Here is a 26,088-nt window from a genome sequence, read left to right as displayed (position 1 = left end):
GGCAATCATGTGACCATGGGATGCTGTGATGGTCATAAATGCACGCTGGTTGTGAAGTGTCCGAATGATGATTATGTGACCATGAGACACTGCAGTGCTTGTAAATGCAAGGATTGGTCAGAAAGTTTGTTTTTTACACAGTTGTAACTTTGAATGGTTGCTAAATGAGCCAGTCAGTAAGCGAGGATTACCTGTTTCAATATTTGTGGAAATTATTCTTCCAGTCAAATTAAGGACATTAACAGAAAGGTTACACTATTTTGGAACTATTTCAAATTATCTGTAAACTGTAGAAGAGATGAAGCATTACACTGTGTATAGGTGGTGTGTTTAGTTGATCTTATTTCCCATTTCAGATGAATATTTTATTTATTTTATCAAACTTATCCCCGCCCATCTCCCCCCAATGGGGGACTCTGGGAGGTTTACAACAGATTAAAACAATAAATATGAGTATTGCAAATAATTTGAATGGAATATGCCAGTCATATAACTATATCAAGAGAGTCACTTGATTTATATCCCTGGCTTAGACAGAGACTGTTATTTTGGAATGGAGATCATCCTATCTTGAAATAAACATTCTTAAAATGTTTCAGAGTTGATAGAATAGTATAGGAAAACAGTAATGTAAGTTTTGAGTTGTTTAGACTTAGACCTGAAATCTGTCTAAGGCATTGTTTCTCAAACTGTGTTCTGAAGACCCCTGGGGATCCCCCAAGAACCTCTCAGGAGTCTGCGAAGTCAAAATTATTTGCCAGCCTATGTTGTAAAATAATACAATATTAAAATCCCATCAAACAATTGTGAGAAGCAATAGTGGCAGCAATTGTGTCAGTTTTAATTTCTAATATGGTAGATATTGATAAATATAAACCCATGCAAACAAAAGCTCTTTTGGGGTCCTCTATAATTTTTAAAAGTTGGAAGGGGTCCTGTGGAAAAAAAGTTTAAGAAACACTGATCTAAGGCATAAAAGCTATAAGAAAAGAGACGAGTAAAGCCATTGATAATTACAATTCCACAAAGTTTTATATATAGTTATCTAATCTCCTAAAAATTTTTAGGAATTCCTCCATGTACTCAACACTTACCATATTTTTCCGACTATAAGATGATACTTTTTTCTAAAATCCTTGCACTAAAAATTGAAGGGCGTCTTATGCAAGGAAGTAAGGCGAGGCAAAACTGCCCATACTTTGTCTCTGCAAACAGGCTTCCTCCTATTGCTAGCCTCCAATCACAAGTGAAATAGCTTGACTCTGCAAACAGGCTTCCTCCAATCACGAGTGAAACTGCCCATACTGTCTCTGCAAACAGGCTTCCTCCAATCATGAGCCTTATGTAACTGACGTCAGCTGATGCTGAACAAACCAATTGGAGGAAGTCTGTTTGCAGAGACAAGCTATCGGCAGTTTCACTTGTGATTGAATGTAATCAGTTATGCAAAAGAGCATGGAAATAGAGCTGCAGAGAGATGGTTTGGACCTCCTCCCACTGAGTGTATCAGGTGAATGTTACCTAATTACTAAATAAAAATGTGTTCTGCACTATCATTAAAATATTGATTTCTTAATTTTGGGTTGGAAAAGTGGGGGTCGTCTTGTACATGGGGGCATCTTATTAATGGAAAAATATGGTAATTTCTTTTTAGTTTGAGATTTAACTACAGGTAGTCCCCACTTTAAGAATGAATTCCATTCCCAAGGTCTGTCTTTAAGTTGAATTTGTATGCAAGCCGGGACAGTGTTGTTGTATAATACTATATAAGAAGTATTGTGTAATGAACTTGAACCATTGTGTATTTAACTCGAATTTTGCTACAGCAAGCTCTGTTCTTAACTATGGGTTGTCCTTAAACTGGGCGTTCTTAACCCAGGGACTACCTGTATTGTTTTAGATCTATTCTAGTGAATTTGCTTAAGAAAAAAAATAAAACAAAAGTCCATGCAAACCAAACTCTGAAAGGGAGGGAAGAAATGTCATAATGGAGGAGAAGAAACAGCAGTAATAATATGGAAGTCTGCTATGAGTTCTTCTGATTACCTGACCATCGTTTAGAGATGAAACTATGTCACATCTATTTTAAGCTTCCAGAGAAGGAAGCAGCCTTGAAAATCGGATGCTAAACTAGGACCAGTTCAGCTGGTGTGGAAGGCTAGTGCAGGCTTTGAACTTGATATAATCTCTTCATTTGGTATAGATCTTTTGGAGAAGCATGACTTCCTTTATTTCAGTTTAAGTATGATGGTGGTTAAAATTACATTATATTTCTTAGAAATGAATCACTGAGGAAACTGCAAATGTTATAATCTGACTGCTGGAAACAGCGGGTGTTGCCAGGAATAGCTGGAATGAATTTTGTTTAAAAATGTAGGATTAAAAATGACCATGCAACCAATTATTGAGGGGATTGTTGCCTGTACCAAATGTTCCCATTTCCCCCTTGCCACTCCTTGCCACTGCTACCACCTGTACTTCTTAAGGAAAAAATTGCCCAAGAATAGATTCCCCAGTATCCATTATGGCCAAAGAGAGAGAGAGAGAGAGCGCTGTATATTCATCCTGGTGTGGTAGGGACCATTAATTACACCTTGTTGTATATTGCACCACTCTTGTTTAAATGCACAGCCATGTTAACCATTTGATTTAAATGTTTGTCTAGGGTCTTCTCATACTTGTCTTTCTGTTGTTTAAGCAGTGGTGTATGACTGGCAGGTAGTTCATTTCTGTGTCTATTTTATTAATGCTTAGTGTACAGAAAAATCTCAGCTGGAAAGATTGCAGGTTCAAAAATGGTAACTTCATTGTGATAAATTTTTAATATAGAGATTAAACTTTAACCACAGAATTGCCAAACAGCTCTTCATCCCTGAAGTTATAACAGAAGATGCGCTGATACAGATCTTAATGTATCACCACATATTCAGCTTTATCTTCTAGCAATTAGTTAAACTGAGCCAGTCAGGTATGACTCTGTTCCAGATAATCAGTGAATTTTTGTACTTTAAAAGAGAGTTGGTGGAAGTAGCCTTCCATAAAGTTGTGAAGACCTGGCTTTTCCTCCAGTAAATTAGTTTTTTTATATAGAAACCTGATATTGCATTATGATTATTTTAATTCTGATTTTGCCTGATTTATTTATTTATATGTATGTATGTATATTTGTTGATTGTTGTTAGCTGCCCAGAAGAATTGTTGTTGCTTCTGGGTTATTTCCCATTCTCCTACTCTTATTACTTGTAAAATTGCTAAAGAGGCATAATCTTGAAGGCCATCGGCAAGGTTGAAGGTAGCAGTGGGCAAATGATAGCAAAAGGAACAAAAGATAAAAGAGAATGAAGTGGTTTGGGAGAGAGTAGTACTCAAGTTGCAGAGCCTGCAGTGGACAAAGATACAAAAACAACAATGACGACTGTGGTTTGTGCAAAAAAAAAAATCCTTAAGTATAATTACAAAGAGTTGTTATTGAATTACACAGCACCAAACCTTGCTTAGACAGAAACAAAGACAGCTGTGTTACCAGCAAGAAATTGTGTCCCTTATACTGACTGACATCTGTATAGTGAACATGAAAGATTAATTGTATGTAGTTCTTTTGAATACCAGTGTTTTTCAGTGCATAGATACACACATAGAGATAACATATATGGCTAGCCCCATAGAGGCCTGCTGTCTTCAGCCCCGGATCCTTCATCTTCTTGGACTTTCTTTCTCTTTTTTAGTAATGTTTTTAAATTTTTATGTTTTATGTATTTATATGTATTTATGGTTTTAATGTTTTGTGTGAACTGCCCAGAGTCCCCCATGGGGGGAGATGGGTGGGGAGAAATTTAATAAACACACACACACACACACACACACACACACACACAGAGTATGTCTGATTCTTCAGTGATCAGGATCAAGGTCATAGATGTTCAAATACACAAATACCTCTAGAATCAGTTTGTGAAAAATGGAAGTCTTTCAAAAATGACTGAAATTCATCATGAACTTAGAATGAAACTGAAGTTAAATCCCTTTTGACAGCTATACCTCCCTTATTATACTTATTTCTTTGTAGAGAAGAGCATCTCTCACTTGCCTGGAAGATGGACAAGATACTTGTCAGGAAGGATGTAAAATCAGATCATGGCTTCATCCCTGTAACACCCCAGAGTATCTAGGCAGATAGGAGTCCTTGCCTGAAGGAGGTCAGTAATGAAAAGGCAATAAGTGGGAGTATTTCTCTCTCTGCAGCTTCTGCCTTCCTATGGCTGTTTTTAATCGTTGGCTGAATCTTGTTGCTTGATCCTTTCAGCTACATTCCAGGCTACTCCCATATGGATTTCTGTGTTGTTGCCACTTTATCCATGGCAATTAATTGCCTATTTTTCCCCCCTCTGTGTGTGAATGGAGTTGTGACTCAGGAAAAAGAAAGAAAGAATATTGACTGTATTTCATATAAATTACAAACCTGTTACATGGGAAATGGAGAATTTAAAAACTTGTTCATTTTTTCCCCTTATTTCTGCTTTTGAATGTTATGTGTCACATGAACACTCCTTACAGAGAAAGCAACTAAGAAACTAATCTTAAAATAGTCCATGAGATTTTGAGTTTGTTTTGGGCCAAATATCCGGGGTGTGATATGTTGCTGTGTTTTCCACTTCTCCACTTTAATTGGCTTTTATGGTTTGCTTTTGTTTCTTAGTATTTTGTATATTCATTAGTATTTTTTTGACCTTTGGAAAGTTAAGTGAGTGTACAGGTGTCCTTAATTCAGAGTCACTCCTGGGGATCCCATCTATGCAGTCTTCTTGGCAGAAGTACAAAATCAGTTTGACTTCTTCAAGGGTTTTTTATTTTTCCCCCTGCTTTCCAGTCTAGCCAGCAGTCCAGGAATTCTCAGGCTATCCCCCATCTAAGCGCAAACCCTGGACCAACCTTGGTTTGCTTTCAAGATCAGTCAAGTTTGGCTGGGTGCTGCCACATGCTGAGGCAGTTATGCATAGGGCAGTCTAACTGTTGGAAAGAAAGCTAATGTTTTTTGAATCTTTCTTTCTGATTTTAGGCTAAATTTGAACAAGTTCTTGACGTTATACAAGGTTATGCAAATTGTCTCTTTGCTGAGGTGCTATGATGACATACATAACACCTGATGTGAAAAAGCTTTCAAAAGAAAGAATCATGCCTCTCTAACCGTAGCTGTTAAGTTGGCCGCTCCACATAAGTATTATGCTGGATGCATTGGTTTTAATAAACAAATTTTTTAGAATCTGTATGCTAATAAGAAAACAAAAGTTGTAGTTACCACTGTTAAAAGTGTGAATTTTGCTGTAGTGTAGGTGGCAATAGTTATGGATGTAGCTTTTGGGGAAATTAGCACATGACAAGGAGAGTAACCTGTCTGTCTACTTGGGAGAAGCCTTCATATGCTAAGGGACTTCCTGTGAAGAAAGAAAATAGCATGCCCAGGTCTGTAAATTGCTCAGAATCAGACATGATTGGAGCAGAATATAAGCTGAATTAATTGTTTCCTTCTGCCAGAGCTGGCATGTAACATAATTGCAGTCAGACTCACCAACACACATGCTCAACCTGCTTTCTTCACTTGATATGTAGCTCTTTCCATTAGGAAATCCTTGAGGTTAATGTAAAACCTACATTACATTCTTGTAGCTTTCCATCTACATCACTAATAAGTTGATATGAGGACTTTCAATGTGACTAAAGAGGGTTATAATACTACATAGTGATTTTGTGCAATACTGCCTTAATATGTGTTGGAACAAAGCCAGATATTGGGGGTTGGGGTGGTTAGGGAGAAAAATAGCAAGGAACAAGTTAATAAATGATATGTTGCACTGATTTTAAAATGATGCCTTAGTGAAAAGACTAAAATGTAAAGTTTCTTTCAAATTGAACTTGACCCCTGGTAACCTCATGAAACGCATCCATGCAGTTTTCTTAACAATACCAAAGTGGTTTGCTGTTGCCTCCTTCCAGGATGTTTGTTTGATTTCCCAGTCTAGTATGGGCCTGGAGACTGCCAGCAAAATCATATCTAAGTATTCACCATGTTTGTTCTTCCTTAGGTTTTTTGCAAAATAACCAAGGTTGACTAGATGTTGCCATCTAGCTGGGTGATAAGGAAAGACTAAGCATATTACAACAGGGCTTAAGCAGATTGCAGTTGAGTTTGGCTGATCTAGAAAACTAAGCATCAGGCCTGGTTAATACATGGGTAGGGGACCACCTTGGCTAATAGTGATGTATTCTAGACTTGGATTTTAAAAAAAATCTAGCAAGGGGCAGTGGCAAAACAGATTTTAAAAAACTACATGGATGTATCCATAGAAGTCACTAGGAATTGAGCTGGACTTGAGAGTGACTTTATTCCAGAAGACCTACTCATCATAACATCCCATCCATTTCCATCCTGATTATACATTATCCTTTAGGGTTTTTTCCCCTTCTGAATAGATTTGGTTTGCCCAGAGGAAGAAATAATAGTGTTCTGCAGAAGTTTCTATAAGGTGGGCTTTCCCCTCTTCATTACTTAACAGATCCAAGTGCTCACAATCCAGCTTACTCTAGGAATCTCATTAACATTGGGGAAGCATGGAGAGCTCTAGCTTTCAGGAAGGGATGGATGAATTTTATTTATTATTTATTTATATTTCAAATTGAGTCACTGCCCATCTCACTCAAGGAGCGACTCTGGGCGGTTTACAATAAAACAAGAATAAATACTAATTAAAATACAATAAAACAATGTACATAAAGTATTCCAAGAAACCAATGGTAAATGAAATTTATTAACCTATGGGAGCATCTTCAGGGTGCCAGCCACCCCCAGGGTTGGTTACCCCTCCTCACACCCCATGTAAATTGGTAGAGCCAGGTCTTCACCCCTTTCCAGAAGACTGGGAGAGTGGGGGGCCTGCCTCGCCTCTGGGGGGAGAATGTTCCATAGGGCTGGCCAATTTTGCTGAGTTTCTTGCATACTGTGGGCATACTAAAAAGGAAACTGGGATATATTTGGATATATATTTATATAAAGATGTCTATTCCTGAGACATCTGACACACTGCAGAAATGTAGTAAGGCTTTTAACTCTTAATAACTCTTCCCAAACTCTGTATTAATAAGGGCCAAAACCTCTCTGTATCATGTTGCACTTCCAGAATTCTTGAATCCTTTCAAGCATTTTGAGATCCCTTCCCAAAGCCAAGCACCTTGGACCATTCTAGGCCACTTAATGCCTAGCGATGAAATATAATTCCTCTTGCTCTGAACACCAGTGCATGAAAAAGAGCTAATTAAAAAGCTGGCTGCATTTCCCTGCTTTTAATTAAATAAGGTGTTATTAAACCTCTTCAGTATTCCTTCTCTTTAGCATATTTCTTTTCTGTTGCCTCTCTGTTTCTTCTGGGTCACATCTCTTAGCTTTTGTGATCTTGGAGGAGGAGGGAACCTTTTGACAGTTGTAAGCTGATTTGGCATTTTGAGTACATTGTAGCCATTCTCTTAAAATGGTTGCCATGGGAAAGCTTGCCAGTTCAGAAAATGCTTAGCCTGATTAGTCTGGCCAGTTACAGTCCCCCATTTATCTGAAGACAAGCTGATAACACTGGTCTCCATTAATCCCTTTAGCCATCCCCACCGTCTGATCTGATCTTGGTTTTGGGCTTTTCCTGGACACCTGGCATAGTAACAGATAAAGCTCCAGGATGCACCTACTTACCATTTCTGTTTTCTGAGAATGCCTTTGTGGGGCCCAGAGACATCATTTTAAATAAAGGCAATATTTGCAATGGGTACTTTGCTTTGCAGTGTGCTAGATACCCATTTAATATTTTTCTTAAAGGGATCTGAAAATAAGCTAAAGTCAAGGGGGAGGGGAGCCTAATGGGTACCGAAGATGTCCACAGTCACATGTTCCCTAGCCTTGAATAGAATTCCTGTACAACTGCCTTGATTGAGAGCAAAATGGCAGTGGGGGTGGAAGGGGAGGGGACACAATAGGCATAAAGTGCTTATGAAGTTTGAAAGGGAATTCCAGTGGGGAAATGTGAGGGTTTTTTTCCAGAGGTTGGTTAATCACTTCAAAACCTTGCTTTTCACTAGCTCTCTTTTGTCTAAGAAACAGGGTAGTATTAGTGAGATTACAGCATGGTGCATGCAGACTATAAGGAGACATAATCAGTGCCAGGCAGCTGGGACAAAGCACCCTAAAACTATGGAAATGGAGCAGCTCCCTGTTCTCACGTTTTGCTTCCAAGAAACAAAACTATATGAAAATTATGGGTATCGGATTTGTGTTAGTTAATCTTATAATAACTCTTATGAAGTTGCTGTTTCCTATGGTATTTTCCCCACCCATTCTAGTATCTCCATTAATTACCAAATTTTACTCAAAGCCTTCATTTCTACTAAATCTTTCATAGATATATTGCAGCCCAACTATTAGTGGCAGAATCTGCTCAGATTTTTTTTTCTCATGTGACCATTGTATTCTCTATTTTAAATAGACTTTGATATCAGTACATTCTGGTAAATAAAATTATTGAAATATTCAAAACATTAGAATCTGCTGAGTGATGTGGATTTAATTAGCTATATGGCTTCTATTTTGAAAATGTCCCCATCCCTTAGAAATACAGCACCTACAAGCATGAGAGCCCCCACGGATCTTCCGTTGAGTTAGTGACTTCCTAACCTTGACTGAACCAACTGCTTTTCAGAGAATAATTGGAGGAGGAAAAAAAAACCTCATTCTCCCAGCATCCTAATTCTACCATGCAGAGGGAAACTGGCACCAATAGGCAGCCTCAGCTTGATTTCTAAGACAGCATAAGTCTCGTGCTGACTGAATATTAGGACTATGTCATAAGGCATTAGTAGCCATGTCCTATTCCTGTATTTTTTTGGCTCCAAAGTACATCCTAGTGAGACCTACTGCAGTAGATAGGTTAGGCTTACGTTTGGACCTCTTTTCGACTGTGAAACCACATCAAATTTCCAGTTAGTATTTGAGGCCAGGAAGAGGATAGATAGGTTCACATATCACAACAAACCATGGTTTAGTGTAGGTACAAGCTCAGCCAATTGTGCCAGCAAACCCTAGTGAAAGCATAGCATAAGGTGATGTATAAATACTTTTTAGCTTACATAAAGCTCAGTTGCACAGTGTTGCTGTGAGGATTGAGGAGTGAACATTTATAAAGCCATCTGAGCATAAAACATTATACTCAGCACTGCAGTCCCAAGCATTAGAAAGCCTTGTTCAATCAGCAGAGCCTGCATAGTCATATGAAACTTCCGTTTTGTGAATCTGGTGAATGAATTAAATTGCATTCTCTCTCTCCCTCTGGCAAATAGGATACTACTTGCAGACCTGGAAAACTAATTTTGGGCTTAGTGCACACAGTTGATGTTTGTCTTTTGAAGCTGTGTTCCCCTTTGTAATCTCCATCTTTCAGATTCCTTGTTACTTCCTTTTCTAAGCCAAATAATTCCCTTGAAGGGTTTTCTTCTCTGCGCCCCCCTCCAGTTCTTTTTTCCCTCCTTTGTTAATGACTTGTTAGTGGTTTTTCATCAAGGGGTTCCTACTGCCCTTCCCATCAGTTCTTCCCAAACACTGTAGGATGTCTTCAAGATGTTTGGAATTCTTTGCCATAATGAGAAGCAGGTGATGCTTCTCTTGATCAATGAAGCATTTCTCACTTGCATGTAGCAGGTTTCATGTTGCTGCTCTCTGGGTGGTTCAGTGGACAGATGGGGAGGAGAGACATTATGAATCTGATGCTTTGGTCTCTTCAAGGTTTTTTTTTTTTTATTAAGAGTCCTATTGATAGTTTTAGTGAGGACAACGAAGCTTTTCAGTTAGAAAAGATTTTGCAGAATCTAGAAAATGGTAGTTTTAAGCATGTTTCTGTCAGGTAATAATGGATAGGATGCTTCTGGACCTATTGATTTTAAGAAGTTTGTAGAATGAGTTGAAGTGTAATAGGTTCTTTCAAGGGTAAGTCAAACTCATTAAATATATATTGCTGAGAAGAACTAGCCACAAGTTCTGAGATTTCCTTATACTGTGAGGCTTCTAAAACAGAAGTTGGTTTTCTCTAGAAGCATGGATTCCAAAAATGGTTCCTTTCAAGCTTTGAAAGAAATCTGCAGTGAATTCAGAGTAGCATTTTACATTTATTTAGTTTGTTTGTTTGTTTGTTTGTTTGTTTTTCAAATTTAGATACTGCCCATCTCTCAAAAAAGTGACTCTGGATGGTTCACAGTAAAACAGCAATAAATATTAATTAAAATACAATAAAAACAATATAAAATACAATAAAAATAGAATAAAAACCACACACATATGCAAATACTACTCTGAACATATCCCAGTACATGGTTCCACCACAGGACAAAAGTACAATAAGTCCAAAATGGCTTTTAGACAAAATAGAACAAGTCATACAAGGAGGAGATTGTCAGCAGTTTCATTAAATTAAATGCAAGATTTGTTGTATGGGGCGGACACCCAAATGTGTTTATGTGCTTACTGTCTGCTTACTTGATTCCTATCCGGCCTTTCATTCAGGGCGGTGTCCGTAACACGCTGTCTTCCTTCTTTTCCCCACCACAGCAATCCTGTGAAGTAAGTTGAGTGGCCCAAGGTAGCCAGTGAGCTTCCCCCCTCCTAATCCAACACCTTACCTTCTACGCCACTCTGGCTGTATAAACATGTTTAAAAAACACTTGTTTTTCATGGGCTTACAGTAGAGTGAAGTAACTTAGGAAACTAATGCTGTATGAAAGGGCAGAGAGAGAAAAACAAACAGGTGATGCTAGAGTTACGGAAGCGGGTGACAGTACAAAGTCAGATATGCAGCTTTTGAATCTGGTTGCGCATAACAGTTGCAAGGCGTGAGGCAGTTCTTTTCTCATTGGTGTTCAAAGAGTGTGAATGCCGATCAACCAGGACTAGGTTTTACAGGTGGCAAGTTTGGTTCCAGAGGAACCGGTGAGTCAGGAACCCTTTTGCTTCGTTATTGGTTTACACCAAAGGTCCCAACAATCAAAAACTAGCTTCTGAGTTGGTTTCAGTCTCTGTGGCTCCCATCTCAAGTTCATGACTCTGTGTGGCTAACGGCATGATAAGAGAACATAATAGCACCACTGCAAAAGTGCTGACCTACCTAAAGGTGGAGAAATCAGAGATGAGTAATTAGTGGCTTGCCACATGACAGAATTATGTTTGGCTCCCTGATTTGCCTCAGTTGACAGGATCAGTCTCTTTCCTTTAGCAGACACAGAAATCAAGCTGCTATATTCCCTCCTGCTTCTTAGAAACATTTCTCAATTGAAGGGAATGTAAATCCTTGATTATGAAGAGGGCTGAAGATTCAACAGTGGAGTATGAATATTGTCTCTCTGTGTGTGGGTGTGTGTCTCTGACACAATTTGCTAGCACCACAGAGCTCTTCCCAAGAAGCTGAGGCATGCAGTCAGGATCATCTTGCTGCTGTATGCCACAGCTGGCTGGCATGTTTCTTTCAAGCCCATTTGTTCAGCTTTGTTACTATGGAGACAGTTGCTAGGATGTAGAAGGGAACAGACAAGTGCAAGGAAGAAGTGGGCGGGGCTAGTCTGGGTGGGTGGTGATGGAGTGGCACCAACATGTGCACAGGTTGTGGGAAGTAAATTCATGAAATTTGCTGACCAAATTCTACTTCTGCGGAGTCTTTTCTTTTATGAAAGGCAGTGAGCTGGAGTTTATTCTACAAAAGACAGTGGATTAGAGTTGCAGAGTGGCATTTCTGTAAACTTTTAAAGCAGTGATTTTTAAGGATGAAGCTTCGGCTTCTGGCAATGGATTACTGGGGTGTTGTTGTTTTAACTTCAAGGCTGTTTTCCCACCAGATTTCATTTCTCAGGGTTGAGAAGCTCTTTCTGGTATGTTGCGGTGCTCTATTTTCTGAATATCTCTCGCTTCCCTTCATGTATTCCTCCTCTAGCATATCATTTGAGGATGACCCTGGATTCCTTCAAGAGCTGTTTCCTTTTCATTTCTTGTTCTCCTTAACCTGCAGTGTTTGCATTTTGTGTGGGGAAAGGGCAGCTTTTAAAAAGTTATTTCTCTCTTGGAAATGAAATTATTTCTCTCTTGTTCCCAGTCATCAGGCACATTTTTTAAAAATCAAGGCCTGTGCTCAGACTAATCTGTCTCCCAGCAGAGTAAAGGAAAAGCCATTGTTCTGTAATGAATGTCTTGCTGCAGAAAAGTGGAGATAGGAAAAGAAATTCACAGCGTGCTTCAGGGTTCCCTCCTCCCCCTTTCTTTCATATCCCTTCTATTTTTGGAAATGTTGTAAATATATTAGATTGTTCTTCGTTAGTGCTGACCAACTGTAGAATTGAAGTTCAGTTTAGATATCCTTACTTGATATGGTAAGTACATACCTTATTATTGTAGCTAATATGGTACATCCTTCTTGTATTTTCTGATGTAGACCAGATATTTCATTTTGAGTGAGCATAAGAAATATAGGAAATACTTGATAGCATTCTTGTTCTTTTTAGATGGAGATGTATTAGAGAAACTAGAGGCAAAATATACTAAAAAACAGGTGCTTTTCTTTCATGGGGTAGTTGTGGCAAAGTAATGTTCTACCTCTCTTCTGCAATAGAGCTGCACCTCCTTTGCCTCCTTCACCATAATATCTGGTTTTTCTTTAGAGTATAATATCATAGAGCCAGTTTGGTGTAGTTGTTAAGGCATTAGGCTAGAAACCAGGAGACTGAATTCTACTTTAGGCACAAAGCCAGCTGGGTGACCTTGGCCCAGTCCCTTTCTCTCAGCCCTAGGAAGCAGGCAAGGGCAAGCCACTTCCGAAAAACCTTGCCAAGAAAATTGCAGGGACTTCTCCAGGCAGTTGCCAGGAGCCAAGACTGACTTGAAGGCACACACATACACTCACAGAGAGCATAACACTACAGTGATGGGTGACAAATTCAGCTGTGCATTTTCCTTAATTTCTGGCAGACAGGGTTTTACAGGAGCAAGTGATCGCCATTTGTGAGCATTTCTCTTCTACCTTTCAAACAAGTCCTTCTGCTAATGGGTAAATTAGAAGCTAACCTGTAGGGAAAGGGATTGGAGCAGTCTTTGTTAGTAGCTGTTACTCTCTCAAGAGAATGAGATGCTTCAAAGAAGAACCACTTGGTATCCAGCAAACCCAAATACTTTCTTGGTGGAAGGGCTGCCTGGAGGGATTTTTTCTCCTCTTTTTGGCTGTTGGTTGCTTCTTTCTAGGGAGAAATGTTACGTTCCCCCTCCCCCAAAGACTTTCTATATCAAGGTCCTGCTGTGTTAGGCTAGGCTGCAGAGAAATGATGGTAGTGCTTGTGTTTAAAAAAAAAAAAATAGTGTCTGTTACTAATTTTGGAGTTACAGCCTACATTCAGAGCACACGCGGCCTGCCCTTCCTCCAGCAAGAATGTTTGTTTCTGCATGTCTGTATGTCATAAGCTAATGTGGAAAGAAAAATGCTAGCAGAGAGACAGTTTTTGCCCTGTCTCATTTTTGGTGGTAGAGCAGGCCTCTTACTGGAGGTGCACACACACTCCTCTCTCCAGGAGGAGGAGGGGAGTGTGATTCAACTCATCTCCTTCTTACGGGCTTCCCATAAACATCTGAAGTCCATTATGTGAAGAAGATAGGCCTCTTCTCTGTTCTAATGCAGCTTTTGTTATATATGAGATATAACAGCAGGGGTCCTAGCATAGCAGGCATAAGTTTGCCCCATGCTTATTGCAGTTTTCCATACTGTGAAAAAAAACCTACAGTAAGGGGGGAAAAATCCCAGATTCTTGCAGGAAAGGGCCAAGTGCAACATAGGAAATACTTAACACTGCACACTAATTTGCTACACAGGCATATTATTTATATTTAAAATACAGAAACCACCCTTCAAAAGATATCCCAAATTGTTATAGGTATCATTGTAAACAGAAGTGTAATACAGTAGCAGTAACATTATAAATTTTTAAAAAGCAGAGCAGCTGTTCTATCGTTTCTGGGTTTTGAAACCTAAACTCTTATTATTTTGGCCACTCATAATTTCATAGTCAGGCTAGAGACTGGGTTTGGGGACAATTGCTGGATTATGGTTTTTCCATACTGTACATTGCACTACATGTTCAGTTGGTGAAGACAGAATAGCAATCATCTTTCTGGACCTACCACAATTTTCTTCCTTCTACTCCCCAGGTTAACTTGAAATTTGTCTGTCCCTCATTTGAATAACAGTTGGTAAATTTTTTCATTGTGATCCTTTTTGCCCACTTTTCTATTGTGACTTTCATTCTGCACTGAGGTTGGCAAGATTCCCAGCTTATCTTGTTGTTACCATTAACTCTTTTTAGAGTATCGAAAAGCAATATTATCATAGAACCTAGGTTTCCTTTTCCCTCATGCAGGCTAAGCCTTGCTGAAGTAGGTCATCAGGTCTGCTGCATATAAATTAAACCCTGATGCACATGTCTCCTAAGGCTTAACTTCATCTCTCGCTATTGGAGATAAGGATTTGACTGCCACAGGATAGGATTATCATGCTCCTGACTAATGCTGGGTTTCTGATACACCTTTCTTTGAAACATCTGTTGTTGGCCATGACTTAGCCAGATAGCAGACCACACCAAAATAGGTCTGAGCCAAGGTCATGCCACTATAAAAAATCAGTGATTACATTTAAAAGATATTAATGTCGATATTTTTATTGAGTAATAGCTGGGTAGCCTTCCCCAGTATAATTGGCATAAACAAGCATATTCCTTGGTGCATTGTATGGTAAAATGGTTGCATTTCCCTACTGGCATCTGCTGTGTTGAAGCCAATTCATATTTGGTCAGAATTCCTGTTTGCCTTTACTAGGAATGTTTATGCACCTTCCAGTGATGTACATTCATTGCATAAAAGTAAATGCAGAATTAGCTACATAGAGTGCATACCACATATTTGACTTGTAAACATGGTCAGGAATATGAACACAACTGGTACCTTCAGAGCCCTCAGTTTTAATCTACTGTAGAATGCATAGCATTTCATCAGCAACAAGTGCACATTTGTGTGTGTTTAAAAAACACAACAGAAATAGCAAGGAGTCCATGTTGTTGGCGTCAGGTCCCTCTCTAAGGTTCAAAGAGCCTAGAATTCAGCTGTTAATAAATAAGGCAAGGGGCAGAAAAATAGAATTCCAAAATTCAACACTTGCAATTATTTCTCTGACAACTCTACCTGCTTTCTTTTAGAAAGCTGGGGGGAGGGGAGACTTAGGCTGATCCTAGTAGAGTGGGGTGTATGAAGGACAAAGAACAAACCTTTTCTGGAATTATGGGAAAGTACATACAGGTAGTTCTTGCTTACCAACTTGTTTAGCAACTGTTTGAAGTTACGATGGTGTAAAAAGAAAAATGCTTCACGACCAATCCTCACATTTATGGCCATTACAGCATCCCATGGTCACGTGATCACTATTCAGGTGCCTCGCAGCTGTCACACATTTACAATTGTTGCAGCATCCCGCAATCACATGATCACCATTTGTGTGCTTTACAACTGGCTTGCAACAAACAGAGTTAATAGAGAATGTAGAAGTAAAATCGTAAGTTGCAGTCATGTGATGTTTCACTTAGTGACCACAGTGATTCACTTAATGGCCAAAGGGGAAGTGAGGTCATAAGCCTCTTACAGTCACATGAATTTCCGCTTAACGACCACAGGCTTAGCTATAAGAGTGCTGGTCCCAATTGTGGTTGCTAAGTGAGGACTACCTGTATAGTCTTGCAGAGTAACCCACATTTCCATCTTTTTAATCTGAACTTTTATGGTAATTTGGTAGAGTAAACAATAACTTTAAATTCTTTTTCCTCTATTGTGTTGAGGTCTATAAACTTTTGTGTTGGTTTGAAGGTCGGCTCTCAGAATATGTGACAGGAATAGTTGGCTGAATTTTAGTTCTGAAAGTAGACTTGTTGAACCTAGCAGTATGACAGGACTGGCTTCAGAATCCCCATTGTACCCTTCATTGTTGTGTACAAAGTCTACAAACCTATAATTGTTGAACATCAATTTAACTATAGCCAATTTAGTACTCTGTGTATAGCAAGTTTTTACTTAATTTGCAGTCAGGAAACATACACGTTTTTTTCTCAAGTGGAATAAGCCAGATTAAATGGTTACTTATGAAGCTTAAAGATGCTAGCCTATTTGAATGACTGTAGGATCCATGAAAAGGAAGGCGGATGTGCAAACCATTGCTTTGGTATGGGAAAGGCCTGGAGATTTTGCATATGCATTTGCTGTGCCTAAGTCACTTTTGTGAGCCAGTTTGGTGTAATGGTTAAGGCATCAGGCTAGAAATTGGGAGGCTGGGAGCAGCCCTAGGAAGAACTCAGTGGCAAACCCCTTCTGAAAATCTTGTCAAGAAAACTGCAGGGACGTGTCCAGGCAGTCGCCAGGAGTCAACACTGATTCAAAGGCACCAAAAAAAGAAGTCACTTTGAGTCCATTACAGGTGAAACTCGAAAAATTAGAATATCAGGCAAATGTTCATTTATGTCAGTAAGGCAACTCAAAAGGTGAAACCAATATATGAGATAGACGCATTACATGCAAAGCAAGATATGTCAAGCCTTACTTTGGTATAATTGTGATGATTATAGCGTACAGCTTATGAAAACCCCAAATTCACAATCTCAGAAAATTAGAATAGTGTGAAATCCCACTCTAATCAGCTAATGAATCCATAACACCTGCAAAGGGTTCCTGAGCCTTTAAATGGTCTCTCAGGCTGGTTCAGTAGGAATCACAAGCATGGGAAAGACTGCTGACCTGACAGTTGTGCAGAAAACCATCATTGACACCCTCCATAAGGAGGGAAAGCCCCAAAAGGTAATTGCAAAAGAAGTTGGATGTTCCCAAAGTCCTGTATCAAAGCACATCAATAGAAGGTTATGTGGAAGGGAAACGTGTGGTAGAAAAAGGTGCACAAGCAGCAGGGATGACCGCAGCCTGGAGAGGTTTGTCAGGAAAAGGCCATTCAAAAGTGTTGGGGACTTTCACAAGGAGTGGGCTGAGGCTGGAGTTAGTGCATCAAGAGCCACCACACACAGACAGATCCTGGACATGGGCTTCAAATGTCGTATTCCTCTTGTCAAGCCACTCCTGGACAACAAACAACGTCAGAAGCGTCTTACCTGGGCTACAAAAAAAAAGAACTGGTCTGTTGCCCAGTGGTCCAAAGTCCTCTTTTCTGATGAGAGCAACTTTTGCATCTCATTTGAGAACCAAGGATCCAGAGTCTGGAGGAAGAATGGAGAGGCACACAATGCACGATGCTTGAAGTCCAATGTGAAGTTTCCACAGTCTGTGTTGATCTGGGGAGCCATGTCATCTGCTGGTGTTGGTCCACTGTGCTTCATTAAGTCCAGGGTCAACGCAGCCGTCTACCAGGAGATTTTGGAGCACTTCATGCTTCCTTCTGCAGACGAGCTTTATGGGGATGCTGACTTCATTTTCCAGCAGGACTTGGCACCTGCCCACACTGCCAAAAGTACCAAAACCTGGTTCAATGACCATGGGATTACTGTGCTTGATTGGCCAGCAAACCCGCCTGACCTGAACCCCATAGAGAATCTATGGGGCATTGCCAAGAGAAAGATGAGGGACATGAGACCGAACAATGCAGCGGAGCTGAAGGCCGCTATTGAAGCATCCTGGTCTTCCATAACACCTCAGCAGTGCCACAGGCTGATAGCATCCATGCCACACCGCATTGTGGCAGTCATTGCTGCAGAAGGGGCCCAAACCAAGTACTGAGTACATATGCATGCTTATACTTTGCAGAGGTCAGATATTGTTCTATTTCCAATCCTTGTGTTATTGATGTCATGTAATATTCTAATTTTCTGAGATTGTGAATTTGGGGTTTTCATAAGCTGTACGCCATAATCATCACAATTATACCAAAGTAAGGCTTGACATATCTCGCTTTGCATGTAATGCGTCTATCTCATATATTGGTTTCACCTTTTGAGTTGCCGTACTGACATAAATGAACATTTGCACGATATTCTAATTTTTCGAGTTTCACCTGTATGCTCATGGGGGTGGTGGGAGCTGTGTTGGATTGTTGGATGCCAATACAGTAAAGCATCTGCAGAAAGCAGTCTGGTGTTAGTTTTTCATTCACGTATGAATCCACCTGATAAAAATATATAGAAACCTGAAAGTGTTTGTGTTGAGTATACAGCAATTTAAACCAGACTTACTATATCCAACTGCTCCTCCAGAACTCGTCATAGTAAAGAGATGGAAATTTCCAGGGCACCAACCTTTGGCCACCTGAAGTTACCCACTCCTGGCTTAAAGGATATGAGAGCTGTAGGTGGACATCTCATACCCTGCTTCCCAGCATATTGTCTGTTTGGTGGTGCCAGCCAGTAAGTAATAGGCAGCTTTGGATGGATGAACTACTAAAAGCAGCACAGAGCTGAATAGTGTCTGTAATATATACATGGGAATCGATCTGACATAGGTGGCTCTTCTTAGAAGCCATTTAATTCAGCTCTGGGGGAAAAAAACAGTGGGGAACAGCTAAAGAAGAAAGCTTGAGAAATGCATGACACCTGCATGAGCTGACTTGCTGCAGTGCCTGAACATCCTGTGTGTTGCAGTTGCATGACATGAGGTGGTTACTAATCCCTTCCCCCCTTTGTCCTCACTAGGTACCTGGTAAATCCCATCAGTAGGCCTGGAGTCAGAAATCCTCAGCTAATACCAATCTCTCTTTGGCTCTCCATGCGAGCCAGAGACAAATGGATGCCATCGCAAGTGCCGGCCTCAAGAGGAAGTTTGATGATGTGGATGTGGGCTCGCCCATTTCCAATTCCGACGATGAGATCTCCAACAGCGATAGTGCAGACAGCTGTGATAGCGTCAATCCTCCAAGCTCCTCAGGCTTCATTCGTAAGTGTTGGCATTAGAGGGGCCTTCCTGTCTGTAACACAGTACCACCACATTATTATCATTATTAATGAATTCTGACAATACTTCTAGGAGAATTTACCTGTTCCAACTGTTAGTCATTGAAGCCTTGCTTCATCAGGAGAGTCTTCAGTGATGTCACGCTTTTGCAAAAATGGGATGATTTCCAAGGTGAAGCAGCGGTAGTAGGTTTGGACTTCTAGGTAGCTGCTTCTGTGTTGCCAACCAAGAAAAACTTGTCAAAAGCAATCGAAAGACAGCTTGTAATTCCTTTTAGCCAACCTTCTTTGACCCAGATGCCCTCCAATAAGTTGGACTACAGTCTGATCAAAATTGATCATATAATGAATCTGTAGTTATCAGTGAGTTCAATCTGATGGAGTTAATAATTCTAATAAGAGAGTGTGTAGTATCCTTTTTCACAATCTGATTCTAGTAGAATATATATCCAGACTCCTATTGCTTTTTATAAATTGGGTATAAATTAGGTTTATTGGGTATAAATTATGTAAAGAGTTGCTATTGCTCTGGGATGCTCAGTGTAGAGTTGGTTAGTCCACAATACCTTGATTAGCAGAGCCATGCAACACTTAAGATTCAAGGCAGAAAAGTGCTCTGGGGTGAGCGGACGACGCGGTGAATGATCCACTCCCTTCCTCCAGTGGTCTCTGCTTATCCTTTGTGAGATGTGGAACAGAAGTTTCTGTCTAGCTCCCAGCCCTTAGGGAATGTCATCTGCAGGGATGTCAGAATCTGCCCTTTTCAGTCACTGTTCTTTTCTGGAGCAGTGTTCCCCTGATATCAGATGGGTGCCAACCCTATTAGCTTTTTGCAGGACCTGGATAATTTCAGCAAGTTTTGGGAGACTGAGGGAGTCACTTCATTCTCTCCTGATTGAATGCTTTTGGTGGGACCCAGGAGATGGGCATTTTCTGCCTTGGCACCTGCCCTGTGGAAGATGAGATTGGCCCCATCCTTGATATCCTTCCGGAAGGCCCTCAAAACATGGCTGTGTCAACAGGCTTGATGATCTCACAGAAATGGTGATATAATGAGATGGCTGCATTGTTTTTTAACATTAGTCTTTCTCTACTGTCTTACTATTATGTTGATTTTTTAAAGTTGTACTTGTTATAATATTTTTATTGTACTATTGTTTTTATTGTGCGCCACCTAGAATCACTTTTCTGTGAGATGGGCGGTTATATAAATATAATAAATAAATGCTTTCATGGTTTTTCCTCAATGCAGGATGTTGTTATGTTGGTTACATGTTTATGTTTAGCTTTTAACCTTATTACTGTTCTGGATCTCTGTAAGCTGCTCAGAGTCAGACATGATTAGAATAGTGTAGAAGCCTAGTAAAATAAATTCCCTAAGGCAGCTGCCTTTTCCTAGGATCACATGTCTACCCTCGTGTTCTGCATAGCCATATTGATTACCCTCTTTTGTCCACTCTTGGAGCATTAAGTGTTATAAGAAATTAATCAAGCTATTTGTTCCAGGACTTTAGTCTTACTGCTTTAGTCAGTAGAATAGCTGATAGTTCAAATAGCTTACATTCTCTCCTTATGATTGTTACTCAGATAGGCTTGCCTGTTTTTTTAACTTCATTGCTGGTTACGATTGGGGAAGGAGGTTGGATGTAAGGGATGATTTGCTGGATGAGGATAAGGACCTGACTCGACAAAACATTGCCATGCCTGTTGTTTTACACTGTTAGTGGCATTTGAAAATCTATTGTGGTGCTGCACTGGTTCTACAAAGCCTAAAGATTTCTCAGTATTTCCCAGATTTCTGGAAAGACAGCTTGCCTGTCACTACTAATACGCCTCTGCAGTACATAGCCAGAATTTTAAATAGGTTAGAGACTGCACTTTTGGTCGTTCAGAGCTACAGTAAAACCCTGCAGGTTCGGCCAGTGCTCTTCATATCCTGGAACATGCTCAGAATTCTGTCCGGTGCTTAGGGATTAAGTGGCGGGTATGTCAGTGCAGAAAATTTTGAAAGTTGCTGTGGTGGAAGACACATTCTACAAACAACAGTTTGTTATGGGTGCTCTGTAACAATGAAGGAAGTATTAAATGGGGTGTATGAAGGGAGACCCATCCTTCCTTCCATGTTCAACCAGTGTTTTTGTTTTGCTTTCTTGCATCTCAGCAACCTCCATCTTAAAAAGGCAGAAACAGTTGCGTAGAAAGAATGTGCGCTTCGACCAGGTGACTGTGTACTACTTTGCAAGGCGTCAGGGATTTACCAGCGTTCCTAGCCAAGGGGGCAGTTCCCTGGGCATGGCCCAGCGCCACAACTCTGTCCGCAGGTATACCCTTGGTGAATTTGCCCAAGAACAGGAAGTGAATCACCGTGAGATCCTTCGAGAACACCTGAAGGAAGAGAAGCTTCATGCCAAGAAAATGAAGGTAGGGTTTTGGCAGGCAGAAAAGTCCCTTTCGGTCATTCATTTGCAGTTTTTGGTGCTGTAGCTTGGCCATATTTTGCCACATATGCAGCTAATATAGCAAAGTGACTGGGGAATTGACTTTGAATGCCTGTAGTCATTTTCCCAATCTGTAATGATTAATCCATATCAGGCCTACCTATGGGAAGTAGCAGAGAAGGCCTAGGTGATCATATGTTCTTTTGGGCATGTGCTGGGCTCTTATCTGTCTGTTATGCTATGCGGTAAGATGATAGGAAATAGCATTCTAAATATGCACTTCTGATTATTTTTCATTTTTATTTTCTTTCCTGGTGAATCCATTATGTTAATTCTGCACCCCAAACTGAAGCCGATTTTTCCCTATTTCCCTGTATTTCATAGAATACATACACCCCTACGTCTGTATTGGAGTATGAGAAATGCAGTTGGTAATGTGAAAATAAGCATTCAAGAATTTATTCCTGAAGTGAACGAATGTGAACTTGATAAGAGCTTTCCCCCTGGGGCTTGGTGAGGAAGGGTCAGAGATGAGCTTCCTGAGGAAAGCTAAAGGATTCCCCACCATCCAGTAGTGGAGGGGCCCGCGCAGCCAAGAGACAAGTATTGCTAGTGATTCCAACCGGTTTTCTAGCCTCTGGTTTCTGTCAAGTTGATTCATGAGAAGACTCAGCAATTGCAGTGAAAGCCTCTCCCTTTTAGCCTCCTCCAGCAAGCTTCCTATTCCATCCTTCTCTTTATCATGCCTTCTGGCTGTCTGGTCGGTGTGTCCTGTAGGTTGCCTAGCAACTGGGTTTCCCTTACTGGATTGAATGCTTCTGTCAAAAAACGTAGAATTTCCAATCATTCTCTTGCTACCATGACAACCAGCTCAGCAAAAAGGACAAATACTCATTCTGTAGTCCTGCAACTGTGGCCTACTTCTTTTAGTTGGTGAAGGAAACCTGTTTCTGAACTGCACTGCTTCAAGGTCCAGGTTTGCCCTTATACAATCCATGCTTGTTCATGCATAGGCCACCTTCTCCAGAAGCAGTAATCCTTGAATGTTGTGAACGTGCACGCCAGAGAGAAGGATCTAGGTTGTGACTTGCTAGCTTTCTGTGGTGGGTGTTTTGGGTGTGTTTTTAGTTGTATGAATGAGCACCTGTCCTGGATACCCCCCCAACCCACCCCTCTTGTAGTCTGAGGTGGAGTATTTCTGAAAACAAGCATAGCATCATCTGGGAAGCTGTTGTCATGCTGTGCTTCCTCCAGTCTCTGTGGTTGTAAAACTAGAGTATTTGGTTAGAAGAGATCATTGGGGTAGCACCAAAACAGTTGAGAAACACTTGAGTCTAATCACAGCAAACAAGCATCCCACCCCCTGCCTCACAAAGACATTCCAAAAAAGTAGTTGCAGGTTTGGTAATGACAATACCAGTATGGTAATCCTGAACCCTTCACATATTGTGTGAAGTGCTTTTCTCCCAAACATGAGTGTTTTGTATATTCCATGTACAACCTGGCATTCTGAGAATCGCATTTTTTCCCCACCATAGTCTCTTGGTGGCACAGAAATGCTGAGGATCCTATCAGCTATATTTTGAAAGCTTCAGTTCAATATTTGTCACGCAATTCCTTGTCATTTTTAATGGCAATTCTCCTTTCCCACATATCTGGGTCCTTATTCACCCACCTTCCAAAGCTTGTTATCTGATAACAATCTATGTCATCTTTTTCCCCATGCTGCCGTGTCTCTGCCAAAAAAACCTTATACAGGTCTTCTCCACTCCAAAGTTTGGAATGAAACAAATTTGTACTCTGTACAGCAGAAATGAGTTTCTTGGTATGAGGCACAAATCAACCAAGTGTACTTTCTGCTTTGCCCCTGAGGACAGGTGTGTCTGCCAATAGAAAGATTACAGTGCTTTCCACGTGGCCAGTAATGCAAATTGTCATGTCTGTCATCCATTTGGTGTAAGAAGCACCAAGCTGTGAGTGTGTTTAGTGTCTCAGCAAGGTTATGATGTAATGATTGGATCAAGGTCACCCTCAGACCTAGCAGGGTCCTAGAATTCCCAAATCCAAGCTCCAGCTGTCACACTGACTACTTCCCTCTGACCATGAAGGAGACAGGATTGTGCTCAAGCAGAGAGCTTAGCTCTAACTTCAGTCCTCAGCTGGGTTGCATCATGTCTCTGAGGAATGGTCCTCTGTAATACCATGGCTAGTCTGATGAAACAGCTTCTCCTTGCTTTGTTTTTGCCATCAGTGATATTTGAGGATGGCTGTAACAACATACCCAGATTTGAAGGAGACCACCTGGCTTATTGTGCTCAGCCTCATATAGCTGAAAGTGAGGGGCTGTGTCCTCTGACAGAACTTATTAAATGATTTTTTTAGAGCAGTAGATTGCGTATCAGCCTCAAAACTATGCATGCATTGTTCCTAGGAAGAAGTGTGTAGCTCATGATTTTAAAAAATACTTTGTTTTCTACCACTTCTGAAAGACTCTTGGTTCTGCACTCGGTAATATTATAACCACTCTTTTCTTTTTGTCTTGTCTGTATTACTATGCCTATTACCTGTAGGGAGAAGTACATGAATTTAGCAAATACACAAATGGTAGCAAATTCTGGCTGAAAATGCATTTGGGGAAAAGTGGGATCTTGTTAGGGACAGAGTGGAAAATCCTGATCTGAAAGGCCTATTTACCTCATGCTCGTGTGGATGGGAGTGTCATGTGATATCATCCATCAGCCTTGCCCTCTTGATTACTGCCTCCAATCTGGACAGATTAAAAGATGCAAATACCTGCTTCCATGTTGCCCATGGTTCAGATTTTTTTGGTTTCCCACTTAAAAGGACACTGTATTTTTTTTCCCTTCTTAATATTCTGCTAAGTGCAGTGTATATTTATTTCACTGTGTAAATAACTTAACATCATAACACAAAGTTTAAAGGCTGATAAACATAGAGTCAAGGTGAAATATTTAAAGCATCTTGGTCTACACTGATGAGAAAGGTTTCTTCATGGTTTTAGATGCCACTATCTAGAAATATCAAATTTGAACCTGGGATTTTTGCTTGAAAAATATACTACATACATTTGTATGTGTATCTCCTCTGAGTCTTAGAAGAAATGAGATCTACAGGGCTGTATGGAGGTAACCATTGACCTCAGTGTTTTGAAATATCCCATCCCAAATAACCTGAATGATATACATACCTCCCTCTGATATAATTCTGTTTGAAGGTGCAGATTTTAAGGGCTGATAGTTTGGATAAAGGTTAAAAAGGGTGGGTATGGAGCTGGGGAATTTATGAATGACTGTGCAAAGAGCTAAACTACCATCCCTTAATTGATCATGATCTGCCCGCACAAGCCAACAGCTGGTTTGATCAAACAAAAGCCCATAATGTCTTCTAACAAGGCTATGGCTTGTGTGCAAAGCTGGATCACTGTCAGAATTTGTCCCCATTCGCCCTGGACAAGCTGGCTGTTGGGTTGTGCAAGCAAAGGAGAATTGAAAGCCCAGAACATGGTCTAACTGTGCTCTGGCCTGTGCATATAAAGCTGGATCACTGGTAGAACTTGTTCCCTCTCTGTCCGGACAAGATAAAAGACAGCTTGTTCAGGCAGAGCAGAAGCAAGTTTTGGTAATACTCCAGCTTTGACAGTGCAGAAAGCTGGATCATTGTCAGAACACAGCCCAGGAGGAGTCATTATTTGAGGGAAATGGGTGACAATTACTGTTCGGTTAAACCCAGGGAAATCATTTGTCTTTTTTTTTTCAGACTGCAAAGCTGATGGGATTTCAGTTTCAAGATTAACTTTGCTGGTGTCTGTGTCTATGTGTTCTCTGTTCTTTCCCACACCCTACCCTAAGCTGACCAAGAATGGGACTGTGGAGTCAGAAGAGGCTGATGGTTTGACGCTTGAGGATGTCTCTGATGATGACCTTGATGTAGAGAATGTGGAGGTGGATGACTACTTCTTCTTACAGCCACTGCCTACCAAGCGGCGGCGAGCTTTACTTCGAGCCTCTGGCGTTCATCGCATTGATGCAGAGGAAAAACAAGAACTTCGGGCCATCCGCCTCTCCCGAGAAGAATGTGGGTGTGACTGCCGGCTGTACTGTGATCCGGAGGCCTGTGCCTGTAGCCAGGCTGGAATTAAATGCCAGGTCAGTGGGGAAACCGCTAGGCTTTGGCCTGAACTATATCTCCTGTTGCCTGTGTGTCTTTTTGATATAGAGAGGTGTCTTCTCAAGGCCTACTTATGTGTTGAGTCTGAGCTTAGAAGAGGCGATTTAAAGAGAACTGCTATCTGCCCACCTAGAAAGGTCTTATGGGGTGATAGAATATATTGTCGCCTTAGTTGCTCCAAGGCTGAAGTTAAAAAAGAAGTGAATAATTCAGGAGGGAAGATCCTGCTTGGGTTTGTGGAGAAAGACAAATGGCAAGATGTAGCCAGTCTCTGGGATGGGGAGCTAAAAGGATGAGAAGTTCCTTGGGAAATAGCACTAGCTTTCCAGGGTGGTGTGGAGTCACAGTGGTTATGTGTGTGGATCCACTGTTCTTCTGCTTCCCTCTGTTGGCTGCTATGTGAAATGAATGCGTGAAAGAATCTGCTCAA

General features: G+C 40.6%; 1 protein-coding gene across 3 annotated transcripts in view; it reads left to right on the top strand.

The window, feature by feature from the left end:
• Positions 1 to 26,088, top strand: part of CSRNP2 (cysteine and serine rich nuclear protein 2) — a 41,788-nt gene that overhangs the window by 9,989 nt on the left and 5,711 nt on the right. For 2 of the 3 annotated variants that reach the window (XM_007420724.4, XM_025167092.2), the window contains exons 2-4: positions 18,775 to 19,015; positions 21,194 to 21,453; positions 25,340 to 25,636. In XM_007420724.4, coding sequence (XP_007420786.2) covers positions 18,865 to 19,015; positions 21,194 to 21,453; positions 25,340 to 25,636 — 708 coding nt within the window. In that variant the 5' untranslated portion in view covers positions 18,775 to 18,864. Of the gene's footprint in view, positions 1 to 4,066; positions 4,197 to 18,774; positions 19,016 to 21,193; positions 21,454 to 25,339; positions 25,637 to 26,088 lie in introns of all 3 variants that reach the window. The other variant, XM_025167087.2, reaches the window with a different exon arrangement.

This window comes from Python bivittatus, unplaced genomic scaffold, assembly GCF_059951505.1.
Source record: "Python bivittatus isolate LINGU-HERP-01145 unplaced genomic scaffold, Pbiv_v1 ctg000220_np1212, whole genome shotgun sequence".
Classification (NCBI taxonomy): domain Eukaryota; kingdom Metazoa; phylum Chordata; class Lepidosauria; order Squamata; family Pythonidae; genus Python; species Python bivittatus.
The sequence above is the reverse complement of the archived record's forward strand: the minus strand, read 5'-3'. Positions and strand labels throughout refer to the sequence as shown.